This window comes from Oryctolagus cuniculus, chromosome 14 (assembly GCF_051225735.1).
Source record: "Oryctolagus cuniculus isolate XC-2025 breed Fujian yellow rabbit chromosome 14, ASM5122573v1, whole genome shotgun sequence".
Lineage (NCBI taxonomy): Eukaryota > Metazoa > Chordata > Mammalia > Lagomorpha > Leporidae > Oryctolagus > Oryctolagus cuniculus.
This window is the reverse complement of record NC_142880.1, coordinates 16,669,332-16,688,831: the sequence shown is the minus strand read 5'-3', so window position 1 is coordinate 16,688,831 and position 19,500 is coordinate 16,669,332. Positions and strand designations below refer to the sequence as shown.

The 19,500-nt window shown below is 37.9% G+C and overlaps 1 protein-coding gene and 1 pseudogene across 10 annotated transcripts in view; one reads left to right on the top strand and one right to left on the bottom strand.

Moving 5' to 3' along the window:
- ARB2A (ARB2 cotranscriptional regulator A) overlaps positions 1 to 19,500 on the top strand; it is a 466,145-nt gene that overhangs the window by 47,991 nt on the left and 398,654 nt on the right. For 7 of the 10 annotated variants that reach the window (XM_008261940.5, XM_051853996.3, XM_089313034.1 and 4 more), the window contains 2 exons: positions 7,280 to 7,381; positions 9,608 to 9,708. In XM_008261940.5, coding sequence (XP_008260162.2) covers positions 7,280 to 7,381; positions 9,608 to 9,708 — 203 coding nt within the window. The remainder of the gene's footprint in view (positions 1 to 7,279; positions 7,382 to 9,607; positions 9,709 to 19,500) is intronic. The other 3 variants (XM_089313035.1, XM_089313036.1, XM_089313038.1) reach the window with 1 other exon arrangement.
- LOC103349570 (sulfide:quinone oxidoreductase, mitochondrial pseudogene) lies at positions 900 to 7,063 on the bottom strand (annotated as a pseudogene).

Genomic DNA, 19,500 nt, shown 5'->3' with positions numbered 1-19,500 from the left:
ACAGGAAATAAATATTAATTTAAAAATAATGGTGAAATGTGAATAACATCTGGGCTTTAGGTAGTAGTTATGTACCATTATTGGTTTCTTCATTTTGGCCATTGTACCATGATGATGTAAAATGTTAATAATAGGAGGAACTGGGTAAAGAGAATGGGGATACCTGCGCTATCTTTCAACTTTCCCATATGTTAACTTATTAAAAATAAGCTTGTTTTTCTAAAACAACACCTGTTGACAGATTTTTGTTTTGTTTTGTGTGGAGTCGAATGTTATGAGGAATAAACTGTTTTGTGTCGACTAGTTTTCTCCAGTTAGCATGCTTTATTTTTGTATCCCCCCAAAGTTGGAATAGTATGGCATATTACAACTATTTAATTTTATAATAAATTTCCTTATTCATACATAATAGTTCAATTTTTATATAAGATAGTGACCTTTTTGAAGTCATGTTAATATGTGCAACTTTTTAATTTTTTTAAATTTATTAATATAAAGAAAACAGGTTTCATGGATTTCATAGAAATGACTAAGAGTATGATATTTCCCTCCCTCCTTCCTCCTTCCTTTCTTTCCTTTTTTTTTAAATGTTTTTAATCAGTAACATACTTAACTTCAGTTTACTTTATAATTATAGGCTCAGTGCTCCTTTTTTTCCCCGATAGCACACTTTTACTTAGAAAACAGAAGTCTATTTTTTCATCTGCATATTTCAAAAAAATCCATGTGGGGCAGCCCACATGGTGGCTGTTCAGAGATACTGAAAAGGTAAGCATGCGGTCACCATTATTCAGCAAGAAACTCTTCACAGGGTTAGCTCCTGAACCCTTCATGCTGCTCTCGGTCAGTCAGTGACTGTGACTCTCATCCATCCCAGGAAAGCAAAGCCTGAGCCATACTTAACTCACACCCAGGTGAAATGACTTCCTTAGAAAGGCTGGTCCTTCCCACGAGCCCTTCAGCATCAGGTTCCAGTGCAAGAAGGCATCATGTCAGCCTTCGAGAGGTACATGGAAGGCACTCTTTGTTCTGATCAGAGGGGAAGGTTTCCAGTGGCTGAGCTGTGTAGTCAAACTCCACAAGAATCACACTGTTGTCGCCAGTCACCAGCAGGCGTGACGTATAACCATCGTACTTCTTCACTGGTGTTTGATTCTTCATTATCACAGAAATTGTTGGATCAAGTGTTACCGACTGTGCAGCGCCTGCAGCAGCCATCTTTGACATGGGCAATTTGGTGCAGTCCTCAATCCCAAATACACTTGGGTACTTCTTGTGCTGCAGTTTCTTTATCCACATCCACCCAAAAAAGCAGCATCAGCCACAGGACTTGTCTTGAGGACATCCGATGGGCTCTCTGGTGATGTGACATAAAGCATTTCATAGGAAGACGCTTGGGTGTCTCCAGGTTTGTTGATTCTCAAAAACAGCTTCTTGTTATGGACTTGGACTTCAGTGAGGTTTTGCCTGTAGTTAACGGTAAGGTTCCTCTCATGGATGATCTCCTGCAGGGCTTTTTGCATACTTCTTAACCCCAAAACTTGTTCCAAGAGCTGTGTTGGCCTTGGATTGCATCCCTGTCTTCCTGAAATAGGCATCTCATAAATGCATGAACTTCAGGGGGGCTCCAGTACACTTCATGGAAGTGTTTGGGGAGGTAAAGATGGTGTTGCCCTCCTTGAAGTCCTGTAGAGCCTCCATGTCTTCTCTACCATCTTCACTGAATAGTTAGACCCTATTTTGGGTTGAGCAAAGCCTTCAGGCAGGCCTTTAATCTTCTCATAGTCCAGGTGGATTCCAAGAGCAATAATAAGATATTTGTAGATCTCCTTGCCATTGTCAGTTTGGATGCAGTTCTTATCTGGGTTCAATTCAACCACTTTAGCTTTTATCTGTTCTGCACCAGATGGAATCATACATGTTGTGAGATGACCCAATGAGGACAACTGTTTGGCACCAGTGCCTACCAGAGTCCAGATTGGCTGGTAGAAATGTCTCTCGCTGGGCTCAACAATGGCCACATTCCCTGCGCCCACTTTCCTCTTCATGTGGGCAGCCATGGGGATCCCTCCGCTGCCCCCACCCAGCACCAGCACTTCATAGTGGTTTCTGACTGCACAGCTGGCCCCTGTGTGCAGCTGGAGGGAGCCGACCTACTGAGGGCTGACCCTGAAGAGGCAGGCAAAGAGCTGTGTGTGGAGATCAGACACCACAGTGACTAGCTGGTTCGTCTTCAGGCTGGATCAGGCTAGGATATAAGTATGAAGGTGCTTCAAAAACTCTGTGGATGGGTTGGCGTTGGGACATAGTGGGTGAAGTCACCACCTGTGGTACCAGCATCCCATATGGGCACCAGTTCAAGTCCCAGCTGCTCTACCTCCAGTCCAACTCCCTACTAATGCGCCTGGCAGGGCAATGGAAGATGGCCCCTGAACACCTGTGGGAAAACCAGATAAAGCACCTGGCTCCTGGCTTTGGTCTGGCCCAGTCCTAGCCATTGTAGCCATTTGGGGAGTGAACCAGAGGATGGAAGACCTCTCACTGTCTCTCCTTCTCTCTCTAACTCTGCCCAAGAGTGAGTGGAGCCTCAGGCTATAGCATTGGCTCAGCAAACGCTGCCGCTCCCTCCTGAGGTGCATAGCCTCAGCTGGGCCCTGCCCACTTGCACACCTGCCCTATGCTCTGCCTCAGTGCTCCTTTAAATAAAGAGCTCTACAAGTAAAAAGTAAAAAGACCACTGTGACACAAGAATATAGGCAGTGGTTATAAACAATCAAATCACAAAATGGCAATTTCACTTATATACATTAAGAGGGTTTTTTATATACATATTAGCTACCACAAATAGGAGAATTTGTCTTTTTTTTTTTTTAATCTAACATTTAAAAAAAGATTTATTTATTTATTTATTTATTTCATGGGCAGAATTACAGAGAGGCAGAGGCAGAGAGAAAGAGAGATCTTCCATCCGCTGGCTCACTCCCCAAATGGCAACAATGGCCCAAGCTGGGCCAATCCGAAGCCAGGAATCAGGAACTTCTTCTGGATCTCCCATGATGGGTGCAGGGGCCCAAGCACTTGTTCCATCTTCTACTGCTTTCCCAAGCCATAATAGAGAGCTGGATCAGAAGTGGAGCAGCCAGATTTCAAACTGGTGCCCATATGGTATGCCAGTACTGCAGGCGGTGGCTTTATCAGCTATGCCACAGCGCCTACCCGATATTTGTCTTTTTGAGTCTGGCTTCTTTCACTAAGTGTAATGGTTTCTAGTTGCATCCATTTTGTTGCAAAGGATTTTATTTTTTTGTGACTGAGTAGTATTCCATTGTGTATATATATTAAATTTTCTTTATCTAGTCATCAGTTGATGGACATGAGTTGATTCTGTATCTTAGCTATTGGGAAATGAGCTGCTTTGAATATTGGGAGTACAGATAACTCTTTCACATCCTGATTTAATTTCCTTTGGATAAATCCCTAGGAGTGGATGGCTGAATCATATTTTAGATCTAGTTTCAAATTTCTGAGAAATTTCCATATTGTCTTCCATAATGGTTATACTAGTTTATATTCCCACCAGTAGTGTATAAGCATACCATTTTCTCTACATCCTTGCCAGCATTTGCTATTTTTTATTTTTGGATGATAGCCATTCTAACTGGGGTAAGGTAAAAACCTGTGGTGTTTATTTACATTTCTCTAATGGCTAGTGAGCCTGATCATTTTTATTTGTCTGTTGGACATTTGTATTTCATCCTTAGTAAAATGTCTGTTCATGTCCTTTGCTCATTTCTTAATGAGAATCATTGTTCTGTTGTTGAGTTTCTTGAGCTCTTTATATATCCTGGGTATTAATCCTTTATCAGATGCATAGTTGGCAAATATTTTCTTGTATTTTATTGGTTGTCTCTTTACTTTGTCGAGTGATTCCTTTGCTGTGCATAACCTTCTTAGCTTGATCTAATTTTGCTTGTCTTTTAGTTTCATTGCCTTGCTTCTAGGATCTTATCCAAGAAGTCTTTGCCTATGCCAATGTCTTGCAGTGTTATATTTATGTTTTCCTCTAATCATTTGATGGTTTCAGGTCTTAGGTGTAGCTCCTTGATCCATTGTGAGTTTATTTTTGTACAGTGTGTAAAGTAGGGGTTTTGTGTTAGGCTTCTGCATATGGAGGTCCAATTTTCCCAACACCATCTGTTGAAGAGACTCTCCTTTCTCCAGGGAATGATTTTAGCTCATTTGTCAAAGATTAATTTATTGTAGGCACATGGATTAGTTTCTCAGGTTTTTTTCTGTTCTATTGGTCCCATGTAAATGAACTAAATACTCCAATTAAAAGATACAGACTGACTGAATAACTGAAAAAACATGACCCATTATATGCTGCCTATAAGAAACACATCTTGCCAACAAAGATGTACACAGATCGAAAGTTAAAAGCATAGAAAAAGATATTCCATGCAAATGGAAATAAAGAATAAGCAAGAGTAGCTAATTTAATATCAGGCAAAATAGACTTTAATAAAAACAAACTGTTAAGAGAGGCAAGATCATTATGTAATGATTAAAGGACCAATTCAGCAGGAAGATGTGATTATAATAAATGTGTATGCACCAATGCTAGGGCACCTAGCTATTTAAAACAAATGTTAATTGAGCTAAAGTGAGACATATGCTCCAATACAGTAATAATGGGAGAGATAAACTCCACTTTCATCAATATACAGTTCAACTGGAACAAAAAGCAACAAAGAAACAGCAAAACTAATTTGCATTATTGACCAAATGAATCTAATCAATATCTACAGAACATTTCATACCACAGCCACAGAATATACACATTGTTTTCACCAGTGCATAGAACATTCTCTAGGATAGACCATATGCTGGGACATAAAACAAGTCTCAACAAATTGGAAAAAAATTGAAATGATACCATGTATCTTTTCTTTTTTTCAAAAAAGGCTTATGTATTTATATATTTGAAAGGCAGAGTTACAGAGAGGGCAAGGCAGAGGCAGAGGGGGAGAGAGAGAAGTCTTCCATCCACTGATTCACTGTCCAAATGGCTACAATGATCAGGGCTGGGCCAGGCTGAAGCTAGGAGCCAGGAGCTTCATCTGGGTCTCTCACATGGGTGCAGGAGCCCAAGGACTTCAGCCATCTTCTGCTGTTTTCCAAGGCACATCAGCAGGAAGCTGGATAGGAAGTGAGGCAGCAAGAATTCAAACTGATGCCCATATGGGATGCCAGCATTGCAAACTCAACCCGCTGTTCCACAGCATCCACCCCACCATGTATCTTTTTTGACTACAATAGAATGAAGCTAGAAATTAAGAATATAAGAAAATCTAGAAAATTTACAAATACATGGAAGCTAAACAGCATGCTCCTGACTGAACAGTGGGTCACAGAAGAAATCAAAAAGTTCCTTGAAACAAATGAAAATGATAACACATCACAACTTATGGAATACAGGGAAAGTAGTGGTAAGAGGGAAGTTTATTGCAATTAGTGTCTACATCAAGAAATTGAAAAGGTTTCAATAAATTATCTAACTGTGTATCGTTAGGATCTAGAAAAACAAGAACAGATCAGACCCTAAATTAGTAGAAGAAAATAAGTAATAAAATTAGAGAAGAAATAAACAAAATTTAAATTGAAAAAAATCACATAAAAATTCAGTGAATTGCTGTGACAAAAATTGACCTACATGAAAGATCTCTGCGAGTAAGATTCTGGTGGAAAGAAGGGGCCATCAAAGGAGATACCTTTTTCTGAAGGGAGGAGAGAACTGCCACTTTGACTGTGACCTTGTCTAAATAATGTCGGAGTTTGTGGACTCAAGAGCCTTCTATAGCCTTGGCAGCTCATAACAAGAGCCTCAGGTGATTATTGACATCATAAATAAGAGTGTCAATTGGTAAATCAACAACAGGAGTCAACTGTGCACTTACTCCCCTTGTAGGACCTCTGTCTTTAATGAGTTGTTCTATGAGAATTAACTGTAAAACTAGTCATCAAACATTACTTTATACTTTGTGTGTCTTTGTGGGTGCAAACTGTTAAAATCTTTCCTTAGTATAGAGTTGATCTTTTGTATATAAAGATAATTAAAAATGAATCTTAATGAAGAATGGAATGGGAGAGGGAGTAGGAGATGGGACGGTTTGGGGGTGGGAGGGTGGGTATGGGGGAAAGAACCGCTATAATCCAAAAGTTGCACCTATGAAATTTATATTTATTAATTGAAAGCTTTCTATAAAAAAATAAAAAATCATTGAAATGAAGAGCTGTTTTTTAAAAAAATAAACAAAATTGATAAACCGTTTTCCCCACTAACCAATAAAAAGACCCAAATTAATAAAATCAGAAATAAAAAAAAGTAACAAGTGATGTCTTAGAAATAGAATCATCAGGAATTGTTAGACAGCTATATTACAACAAATTCATAAATCTAGAAAAAAATGAATAGGTTTGTGGACTCATACAATTTACCAAAATTAAGGCATGAAGACATAGAAAATGTAAATAGACCAATAACTAGTACAGAATCAGGGCAGTTACAATCAAAACAACCTGGTGTAAAACATTTAAATTGCAGACAGCAGCTGGTGTTGTGGCATAGCTGGTAAAGCCACCACCTGCAGTGCCAGCGCCCATACACCAGCATCCCATATGGGCCCCAGGGAGTCCCGGTTGCTTTACTTCTAATCCAGCTCCCTGCTGATGTGCCTGGGAAAGCAATTGAAGAAGACCCAAGTGGGCCCCTGCACCCATGTGGGAAACCCAGATGAATCTCCTGGCTCCTGACTTCAGCCTGGCCCAGGCCTGACTGTTACAGCCTTCTGGAGAGTGAAAGAGTTGATGGAGCATCTTTCTCTATCTCTCTCTCTCTCTTTCCCTCCCTCTGTAACTCAGACACTCAAATAAATACATAAATTTTTTATAAATGCAAAAAAAAAAAAAAAAACCACTGCAGACAGATGTTAATTAAGGCGTACTATTGTGTTAAAGGGAAGATACTAATAATTTGATTTGCGATATATAGGATCTGAGTCATGATTGTTTTGTAATTATTTTGAAAATTCTTACTTATGTTGAAATTGTGCTTGATCATGCATAGAACTTTGCAAACTTAAAAACTTAGTGTATTGTACCATCAGTTGAAACAATATAAAAATTAATTGAACAGAACAAGAGTACTTACAAATAATTTAAAATATAATCTTATTAACTATGAAAATGAATATAAGTAAATTTCTTATTTCTTTTCTAGATTTATTGTCTAGGATAGATTTGGATGAACTAATGAAAAAAGATGAACCACCTCTTGATTTTCCTGATACCCTGGAAGGATTTGAATATGCTTTTAATGAAAGTAAGTAATGTGTTCTGAATGTAGAATTTATTTAACAGTGCTATTATGAACATAAGAAAGTTATCATTTGGTATTTTAATGGCCAACTAGAATGTTTTCTATATTTCTTTTGAGAAGAAATGACTTATGCTTGCGTAGTGAAATCCTTTACTCAAGTGAAATAACCAAGTAACAATTTATCATAGTTGTCAAGCCATGTAAACTAATGGAAATGAATTTAATTCAATTTATGTGTTTTAACCTTGAGCACTCAACTCTCTTATGTTCTATTGGAACTCCTAATCAGATTATATAGAAAGATGCAATTGTTCCACATGTTATTTAAAATGAAGTGACTGGCAAATATTATGTATGATGATATTTTAAAACATAATATTCAATTTTCCATGATTTTTCAGATAACATTCCTTTTTTAAAACTTACTAAGTTTGAATGAAATAACCTTTATACATAGAATGTGGAAGAACCTACCATAGATTGCAAGTATGTTTCTGAAACACAAAAAAAATTATGAATCATTGGATTAATCTTACATTATTATACTTGAAGGGTAATGTTAATACAAAGTGTTAAAATTTAGTTAGTTTTTTTAAAAAGATTTTTATTTATTTGAAAGTCAGAGTTACACAGAGAGAAGGAGAGGCAGAGAGAGAGAGAGAAGTTTTCCATCCGCTGGTTCACTCCCCAATTGGCCGTATTGGCTGGAGCTGCACCGATCCAAACCCAGGAGCCAGGAGCTTCCTCCAGCCCTCCCACTTGGGTTCAGGGGCTCAAGGACTTGGACCATCTTCTACTGCTTTCCTAGGCCATAGCAGAGAGCTGGATGGGAAGTGGAGCAGCCAGGACTAGAACCTATGCGCATATGGGATGCCAGCAATTCAGGCCAGGGCGTTAACCGGCTGCGCCACAGTGCCAGCCTCTAAATTTAGTTAGTTTTTTTTTTGTTGCTTTGCATAAACTGAACTGGTGATTTGTTATCTTTTTATTAGTGGATATTCCTTTGTAGTATCTGTCATAGATATTAAGACTTATGACAGTCTATGAATACTAGAATGTTAAGTGAATTAAATAGAGGATACCCAAAACTTTAATTTTCATGCTTTTTTGTAAAGGGTATTCTTTGCCAGTATATGTATAAGTAGAGTAATATTCTGTTGACTGAGGACAGAAGAATTTAATGCAATTGGCCTGTTGTCTGTTTTTCTCCCCATTACTAGAACACTGGGGAAAGAAAAGAATAGATCACTTTGGTCTTTCTCTTTATAAGTATACTGATAGTTAAATCTTTTAGAAAATGTAGACTAATCTTTACTGTTATTATCTATGGACTTGAACAAGATGACTAGTTTGTTATTGCTGATGGTAAATAAACCTACAGTCTTTGGATATATGAGTATGTTTTGATAAAGATTATCACATAAGCAGTACAGCTCTTTGGTACGTAAAAAGAAAACATAACTGAAACACTTAGCAATCTGTGAGGTATGTTGTATGCCTCACTTAGAGACCTCACCTACTTAAATTTTGTGAGAAGACGGGACCTGCAGTGACCTGGGAGGAAGTGCCAGGTACACTTCTTCCTCCTTTGCTTGTGCCCTTGGAATTACTAGCAGAACTTGGTTATTATCACTAAAGATCTCTGTTTTGACTGAGTCTGATTTGACTATTCTCACTAGCTCTTTGCAATTTCCATTTGATACCCTACCCAAATATCTGGGCCTGGTTGAGAAATCTCAGTGAAATCTTCTGCACCTATTCTTTCATAGAGATTCTTCTTTTTTCCAGAATCACTGGAGACATTATCGTCTACACAAATAACCTGTAGCAGTGTTTGGATTCTTGGCTTATTTCATTCTTGTTTGTTGAACTTTCTGAAAAGTTGCTTAACTTTTTAGTATTTGTGTTTTTGCTCCTCAGATGGTCTCTAAGTTACTTAAGTCTGGGAGCTTATTCATGGCAGTAGATGCAGATATGTGTAGTAGGCTCTAAAATATTGTTAATATGTTTTAGATTAAAAAGGAGATCAAGAAGAACAGTTTTTGGTTATTGGAGACCAATTTTTAAATTCTTATACTGTTTATTTGTTCTGGTAATATTTGAGGAAAATATACAATGAAAAAAAACTTCTAAGAAATAACCAAAGGTCATTTTAAATTTTAATCAGACTTTTCTGTCCTTATTATTGTGAGTGTACTCTTAGTCATAGTAATATTGTTTATTTTCTAGAGGGGCAGTTAAGACACATAAAAACTGGGGAACCATTTGTTTTTAACTACCGGGAAGATTTGCACAGATGGAACCAGAAAAGATATGAAGCTCTAGGAGAGGTATGTCGTATATGCTCCTTTAACTGGTTCAAGCTTCATTATTGCATATATACATATTTTAAAAAATGTTTTTCAAAAGGTTTTTGTTCTTTGGTTATTTTTAGTGATTATGTTACAAACATATTCTCAGTTGAAAAGTTTCTGCTTTATTACAGACATACCCTTTCCATGACCTTAATTACATAGAAAAACAAATTTGTGCCAACTTTTAGTTTTATTTTTTTCAGATATGTTTAGAGATTGAATCCCCCACTGTGCCAGAGGAATATGTGTTCTTTTAAGTATTTATTTACTTTACGAAACTTGGTGTTTGGCTAGTAAGTTGAATCTAATCTATTTACCTTTGACTTTACAAAGCCTTGGGAACATTAGGTACCTCATCTGGTGCTTCTCATAGGAACTCTTGAAAAATGTCATTTGTCATTTAGATGAAAAGCCTGTTAAAGCCAAAAGTTTTACTTAATCTATGTCGTGTCAAGTTGTTAGTTTTTATAAGATACATATAGGCACATTTGTTTAGTGTGATAGACAGCTATTCTTTATTTTTCTAAAGAAAAATTGAAATTTCTATATTGCCTTTGGCTTTTTGATAAAGTCAAAATGAATTATTTGGTTAGGTAATAGCATAAAAACTATATCAAATAATAGCATAATATATCAAATAATAGCATGATATAATTTATAATTCACATTATGTAATTTGCTAGGAGACAGTTCTTCTGGAGCCTCTCACATTGTACATGTCTCTGAGCAAAGGTTTTGGCAGCTTTTGTTTGTATTCTCTCTCTGAGGACATTTGATGGGAAATAGGCTTTGAAGATAGAGGTGTGTGTCTCTCCAAAGTGGCGGGGAGATTAGCTTGCTGTCCAGGGCAGTAAAGATGGTGCTCCTCCTTTCCCCCTCTGGTGACAAAGCAGGGCGGGTTTGCTAGACGACTAGTCTCCTCATAAGATTGGGTTTTTTGTTTGAGTTTACTCAGCTGTGATACAAGCCCACTGGATGCTCAGTGTCCAAGTAGGCCTATCCATGTTGCCTGTTTGCGATTGGAGGAACAAGAAGAACAGATGAAAACATGAAGCTCATGCTGCCTCCTGCCTGCAGCTCCTAGATTACTGAAGTTCTTTGTGACTCAGGAGTCTGAGGTCATTAAGTAGCATCAGAGAAGCTGATGCAAGCAGTATATGATCTCTTAGTTAGAGACTTTTCACAGTTCTTGACAGTGTTCTGTACTACACCTTAAATGTATTCAGCACCCTGAATGTTTTCTGCCTCATATTAAAAAAAAACTTGCTTATTTCTGCTTGAATTTTATGCAACAAACTGGTTATGTTTTTATTCTAGAATAGCTAAACTATACTATGATAGCTTTAGAGAAGAGCCTGTGGTTTTTAAATTTTTTTAAAAATTTAAGTTTTAACCAACATATAAAAATTGTGTATGTTTGTGGGTAGCATGTGATGTCTCTATACGTGTATACATTGGATGATGTCCAATCAGGGTAAGCACATCTACCTGATTTAAAAATATACTACAAAGAAGGCAGTACCTTTCTCTGAATGGAGGAGAGGACTTTCACTTTGAATATGGCCTTGTCTAAATAAGATCGGAGTTGGTGAACTCAAGAGGCTCCCATAGCCTTGGCAGCTCATGACAAGAGCCTCGGGTGATTACTAATGTCATAAATAAGAGTGTCAGTTTTTAAATCAACAGTGGGAGTCACTGTGCACCTGCTCCCCATGTAGGACCTCTGTCCTTAATGTGTTGTACCATGTGAATTAACGGTAAAACTACTACTCAAATGAGTAAATATGAGATAAGCTATTTGCGGGCTGTATATCTGAGAAGGGTTAATAACCGTAATGTACAGGTAACTCTATACTTTGTGTGTCTTTGTGGGTGCAGTCTGTTGAAATCTTTACGTAGTATATACTAAGTTGATCTTCTATATATCAAGATAATTGAAAATGAATCGTGATGAAGAATGGGATGGGAGAGGGAGTGGGAGATGGGATGGTTGCAGGTGGGAGGGAGGTTATGGGGGGAAAAGATGCTATAATTCAAAAGTTGTACTTTGGAAATTTATATTTATTAAATGAAAGTTGAAAAAATATACTACAAAGCTATAGTAATTAACACAGCATTGAACTGACATAAAAACAGACATATAGGCAAGTGCCACAGAATTGAGACCCTAGAAGTAAACTCATACATGTACAGCCAGCTATTCTCATCTTTGACAAAGATACTGAGTATACAAATTTGAGAAAGAACAGTCTCTTCATAAATGTGTTAGAAAACTGGATATCTATATCCAGACCATATCTTACTATGTACAAAATTCAATTCGCAAGTAGATTAAAGACCCAAATGCAGGATTTGAAACTTTGATTTACTAGAAGAGACATAGTGGAGAAGATTCAGGGTATTGAAATGGGCAAGAAATTATTGAATCATACTCTCAAAACATAGGCAGCAAAACCCAAAATAGACAAATGGGATTTCATCAAACTCACGAACTTCTGTACATCAGAGGAGACAGTCAGCAGAGTGAAGAGACAACCCACAGCATGAGGTAAGTTGTTTGCTGGCTGTATATCTGAGAAGGGTTAATAACCGTAATGTACAGGGAACTCAAACAACTCAATAGCATTCCCCAAAAATCCACTTCAAAAATAGGCAGTAGGTGTAAACTGACATTTCTCAAAAGAAGACAAACACATGACCAAAAAATATTTTAAAAATATAAAACATCACTTATCATTAGGGAAATGCAAATCCAAACCACAATAAGATTTCATCTCACTCTAGTGAAGCTGACTATAATCAAAAAAACAAAAGATTACACATGCCCACTGTGCAGGTGGGAATGTAAATTACTATAGCCATTGTGAAAAACATTTTGGAGGATGCTCAGAAAGTTAAAGATACAATTACTACATGATCCAGCAGTCCCACCACTGGGTATATATCTAAGAGAAATAAAGCACTGTCAAAGAGATAAGCAATCCCATGTTCATAGCCAAGAAGTGGACACAACATAAGTGTCCATCTACCAATGAACAAAAAAGAAAATGTACGCAAACACAATGGAATACATTCAACCGTTAAAAAAGGGCAAAATCTTGTCATTTGCAACATGTTTGGGAGTGGAGGAAATTAAATTAAGTGGAATAAGCCAAACAGGAAAGAGAAGAACTGCATGATCTTGCTTACATGTGGAATCAGAAAAGAGTTAATCTTATGGAAGACAAGAATATAATGGTGGGGCTAGCTCTGTAGCACAGTAGATTAAAACTCTGCCTGCAGCGCTGGCATCCCATATGGGTGCACGTTCATGTCCTGGCTGCTCCTCTTTCTATCCAGCTCTTTGCCTATGGCCTGGGAAAACAGTGGAAGATGGCCCAAGCGTTTGGGCCCCTGCACCCACGTGGGAGACCCAGAAAAAGCTCCTGGCTCTTGGTTTCAGATTGGCCCACTCCAGCCATTGGGGCCATTTGGGGAGTGAACCTGTGGATAGGCCTCTCTTTCTGTCTCTCCCTCTTACTGCCGTAAATCTGCCTTTCAAATATCTCCTGTTTTTGCAACAAAATGAATGCGACTGGAAACCATTATACTTAGTGAAATAAGGCAGTCCCCAAAACCAGATAAATGTTTGCTCTGGGGTAACTAATAGAGTACCTGAAATGTAATGTATTGCAGTGAAATGGACATTTTGCGATTTGATGATTTTTTATAGCCCTTGTCTCTTCTGTTGAGGAACAGTGTTTTTTCCTTCTTACTGTTTTTTGAACTCTCTGCTTAGTGTAGGGTTAACCTTACGATCATTAAGTAAACTGGCAGTAGGTCTTTGTGAAAATGAAGAATGGGAACCGGAGAGGGAAGAAGAAGGGTTGGAGCATGGGCAGGCTGGAGGGTAGGGTAGGAAGTATCACTGTGTTCATTAATCTGTATATATTGAAATAGATGAAACTTGTAAAACTTAAGTTTAAAAAGAAAATATAATGGTTGGTACCAGAGACTGGGGAGAGTGGGAGGGTGAAGGGGATGGGGAAAGATTGGTTAATGAGTACTAAGTTATAGTTAGATAGGAGTAAAAATTCTGGTATTTTGTTGCATGGTAGAGTGACTATAAATGATTATTATTGTATATTTCTCTTAAAATTAGAGGAACATGTTTTGAATTTTTCATAGTATTTGTTTGTTTTTAAATAAGCTTTATTTTACTCCTTCCCATAAGTCATGTGTACTAGCTCACTCGCACAGGTTGCTATTTTTCAAACCTATCTTGTCCTTTTTGCCCTATGCATCATATTATGTCAACTTGTATCCTCCAAATTATCTGAAATCAAAATCCAGTCCTATTTAATCCTCCCTCATATAAATGATTCCTTTTTCCTGGGATCACATACCTAATTATTTTGACATATAGAGTGTCACAGATTTTTTTTTCCTGGATGACCTTACTCCATGAGAATAAAAATATTTTGATTTTTCACTTTGATGATTATTTATATAGAGAGCATATTCTGTGTTACCTACATTACCATGTCCTGTGCCTGCATTCACACTTGTGTTCATGATCAAGTTGACCCATGCTGTCACTCTGAATTACAGCACTAAATTTTTGATGCAGTTTTTCTTAAATTTGGGTCACTGGACTCCTTAGCTTCAAGTACCAATCTTTTCTCTTTCCCCAACATATTACTCAATAGTAAACATAATTTCCCAACATAAAACTAAGCACAGCAAAAAATCCAGAGGTTGGGGGCTGGCGTTGTGGAGTACCCGTAAAGCCACCACCTGCGACATCAGCATCCCATATGGGCACTAGGTTTGTGTCCCTGCTGCTCCACTTCCTATCCAGCTCCCTGCTAGTGTGCCTGGGAAAAGAAGCAGAATATGGCCCAAGCGTTTGGACCCCTGCCACCCATATGGGAGACCCAGATGAAACTCCTGGCTCCTGTATCGGCCTGGCATAGCCCTGGCCATTGTGGCCATCTGGGGAGTGAATCAGCAGATGGAAGATCTCTCTCTCTCTTTCTTCCCTGTCTCTCCCTCTCTGTAACTCTGACTTTCAAATAAGTAAATAAATAAATCTTTAAAAAAATCCAGATGTTGGAGAGTGAAAGTCTGATTATTATTCATTTTCTTTACATACCATACTTGGGGTACTTGTTTTTGTTAATAATATCACTGTTGGTGATTGATTATTGATTGAATTTCACTTTCTACATCTTATGCTTGAGTTATATGAGTTCTAGCTATGTATCAATAATGACACAGTTTTCACAATACTTAATTAGTTTAGAGTTCATTATAATGGGATTAAAGCATCTGTGGACCTATTTTCTCTTTTATATTCTTTAATTTACTTAATTTCTGAGCCATTCCTTCATGTTAACCAATTTACTATCCTTTATTTATGCACTGTTTTTTTTTTTTAAAGATTTATTTATTTATTTTAAAATCAGAGTTACACAGAGAGAGGAGAGGGAGGCAGAGAGAGAGAGAGGTCTTCCATCAGCTGGTTCACTCCCTAGGTGGCTGCAACAGCCAGAGCTTTGCCGATCTGAAGCCAGGAGCCAGGAGCTTCTTCTGGGTCTTCCGTGTGGGTGCAGGGGCCCAAGGACTTGGGCCATCTCCTACTGCTTTCCCAGGCCATAGCGGAGAGCTGGATCAGAAGTGGAGCAGCTGTGTCTCGAACTGGTGTCCACATGGGATGCCAGCGCCTCAGGCCAGGGCCTTAATCCGCTGTGCCACCGGCCCCCACACTCTGTTCTTTATATTGTTTCTTCCTTTTGAAATGCCCTTCCTTACTCCACCTCTAATCTGTCTTCTGGTATTGGCTCACATGTCTCCTTCTTTAAGTAGCAGTCCCTCATCTGTGCTACAGTCCTTCTCTCTTAATTATTTTTCCTGCCCATTCTCATTTTCTTCCTTTCTTATGCGAAAAATAAAAAAAAAATTAAGGTGGCTTTAAAGATGAATGCCATTTGGTGAGACTGAAATTAAAAATGAATAAGAAAATGGAGTAAAACATTACAGTGGGGTGGGCATTTGGCGTAGCAGTTCATATACCAATTGGGATGCCTGAGTCCTGTGTTGTGCCTGAACTACCTGCTAATGCTCACTCTAGGAAGCAGCGGATAATGACTCAAATAGTTGGGTCCATGACGCTTTTGTGAAAGTTTGAGTTCTGGATTTGCATAGCTGTTGTGGGCACTTGGGAAGTGAACAACTGGATATTTAGGGAGTGATCCAGTAAATGAGATATCTTTGTCTCTGCCTTTTAAGCAAATAAATTTTAAAAATTTGAAAAGGTGATGCTGTTAGGGGAACTATGATTTTGCTATATTCCTCTTATGCTGTCATTATATATTACTGTTTTAGTACATGTCTTTAAGCAATTGGGGAAAACTGTATCTTCATTATATTTGTTGAATAACAAGTGAGTATGATAGAAATATATAAACTGTTTAGTGTAAATTCTGAATCTATGTATGTTAGAGAATTTCTCAATATTAGGAATATAAACATTAAAATGTGTATTTTCTTATTCGAAGAAAAGAAATAATGATAATTTTCCTGTTTTTGGAATTAAACAGTTTTTGTTTTTTCAATTCCCATTGAGGACCTAGAAATTCCAACCTATTTAGGCTTTGTTCATTAAAATTATTTGGTAAAAATAGAATGTATTTGTGACATGTTAGAAAATTTTAACCTTCACAAATTTCAGACTTTTATTATTAGAGTTTAGGAAATCTGAGTTCTTGAATAGTTTCCACAGTCCCTAAGAATACAAATAAACCTTTGTATTTAAACTCTAGAAATAACTTTGTACTTTATGTTACCAAAAAATATCTCTAGTTCCATGGAGAGCCTGTGGAAGTGTCTCACCAAGTCCTGAACAGAGACTCTCCTTGTCGGCAGCAATAGGGAAGGATTCAGAGATGGTGCAAATTTGACTTTACTGCCCAAGGAACCTGCCTTAAGAAACAACTTCTGATTTACTTTAGATTGACGTTTTCAGACACCAGATTTGACTTCAACCAGCGATCCAAACAAAATCCCCTTCTTTTTTTTAGTTTTTAGGTTCCTACTGAATACGGAGTTTTTTTAGCTGAAAGCTACTATGTGTTTCACGACTGCTGTTTTAGTTTATGTTTATTTCTCTCTTAAGGAGATTATTATAGCAGTCATTCAGCAGAAATTGTTTTTAAGACCTGCTCCTGAAGTGTTCTATCATTTCTATGTAAATTAAACTTATTATGTAAGTAAAATAAACTGAGTTGTCAGTTTGTTTTAGTATACAGTGCCATAATACACAAAAGAACACTCTTCCCATTCACACAGTTACATTTTTATAGTCAAACAAGTGCTTTTGCTAATACATATATATTTTATACTATCCACATATAGTCTGAAAAAAAACACATGCCCCTTAATAAGGTTGGATAATTCCTCTAAATTTGAAGATACTGTTGGCTAAGGAGGTGGGATAGTAGTGTGAAAGAGTAATTTTATTTGTCTTTTTTTAGATTTTTATTTATTTGAGAAGTAGAGTTACAGACAGAGGCAGAGAAAGGTCTTCTAACCGCTGGTTCACTTGCCAAACGGCAACAACAGCCAGAGCTGGGCAGATCCAAAGCCAGGAGCCAGGAGCTTCTTCTGGGTCTCCCATGTGGGTACAGGGGCACAAGCACTTGGGCCATCTTCTGCTGCTTTCCCAGGCCTAAGCAGAGAGCTGGATCAGAAGAGGAGCAGTTGGAACATGAACTGGTGCCCATGTGGGATGATGGCACCACAGGGGGAGGTTCAGCCTGGTACCTCACAGGGCAGGCCTCGAAAGGGTAATTTTCAAAATAGAAGCCTCTAGTCTGTATATACTGGAGCTGAATGCCAAGAAACTATGCTGTGAGGCTTAACCAGAAAGACTAGAACAGCTATCATGTGATTAGTAAACAAGGTGGTAGAGATAGCACATAACGTGTGAAAAATCTGTGAGTTATCTCTGGCATGCTGATACTAGTAATTGTAGAGTTGATAATCCAGCAGAAATTATAGATGGATTTCTTACCTAATTTGTGGCACTGCATTTTCTTTGACATATATCTTGATAGCCTTTTAAATAATTAATAAGTTGTTAATGTGTTAAATAAGAATAGCAATAATTAGATACTCTTATAAGCTTGACTCTTTATTAGTAGATAAGATGACAGGTACATAAACAGCTAAGGATTTATGTTTTTCCTCCTGGGTTAAAATTAGTATAGGTCTTGTAAAGTAGTGGCAATTACTGAAAAATAAAAATACTGCATTTTGAAAAAGAGATTTATTGAAGAATGTAGGCCAGAGACTGGCATTGTGGCTCAGCGGGTAGGGCTGCCGCCTCTGATTCCAGCATCCCTTAGGGCACTGGTGTGAGTTCTGGCTGCTCTGCTTCTGATCCAGCTCCCTGCTGAGGTGAGTGGGAAGGCAGCAGATGATGGTCCATGTGCTTTGGTCCCTGCCCACCACATGGGAGACCTGGTTGGAGTTCTAGGTTCCAGGCACTGACTTGGCCCAGCACTTGCTGTTATGGCCATTTGGATGGCCATTTCCAGTGGATGGAAGATACCTTTCTCTCTGTCTCTCTTTCTGCCCTCCAAATAAATAAATTTTAAAAATAAAAACAAAGGAATGTAGGTCAGTGGTATCTTAGATTTTTTTAGTGGCCATATTCAGCTGATTAATTGCAATTTAATGTCAAGAACAGTAATATAAATGATTATTGATACTCAACCAATATTTTAAGTACTATTTACTTATTTGAAAGAATTACAGAGAGGGATAGAGAGACACAGAGAAAGATTTTATTCACTGGTTCAGCCCCCTAATGACCACATCAGCTAGGGCTCTGCTGTGCCAAAGTCAAGAGCCTGGAACTCCATCTGGTTCTTGCATATGATGGCAGGGCTCCAGGTACCTTCTAGTGCTTTCTCAGGCTCATTATCAGGGAGGTGGATTGGAAGTGGAGCAGACTGGACGTGAATCAGCACTCATATGGCATGCTAGAGTTGCAGGCAGTGGCTGAACCTGCTACACCACAAGCTCAGGCCCTAGTAATTAGACATTTTAGAATTCAAAAACTAGCCAGCGAAATTTTTTTTGTCTGCTGTTGTTGAGAAAAACTGTATGCCTACTGGAAACATGTGGCGTTGATATAGGAACAGATAGACAGAACGACTGAACAGAGGGTAAAGCCAGAAGGCCCGCATATAGATGGAAATATAGTTTATGTAAAGGTACACTCATGTATCAGGAAAAAGGAATTTATAGTAATTATTACTCACTTGTAATAATATAAAAGTTTATTCATTATCAGAGTGTATCCCAGAATCAATCTAAATGCAAAAAAATGAAATATGAATTCCCAACCCTGAAGCAGGCTTGGAAATACCAACCTATTAGCAAAGGTTGTGGGTTTGAAATGCCATTTTCAATTAAAACAACCAGAGTGGGTTTTTGTTTTTGTTTTTGCTTGATTCCGGTCTGGTAAAACAAATGAATGCTATGAACCTGGAATAGCTTCTTTATTAGATACAAAGAAACTTTGGAAAGACTACTTGCTCTTTTAAAAAGTTAGAAGAAAATAGAGGGAAAAAAAAAAACCCAAAAACTACTGTAAAAAATTATTTCCTCAAACTCCATAAAATACATGGCTAAAAGGCATGAAGTTCACAGCGAAAGCACTGCAAATGGTCTTCACCTGTAATATTTAGCCTCATTTCGTAATGAGGCTGTGGAGAAGTA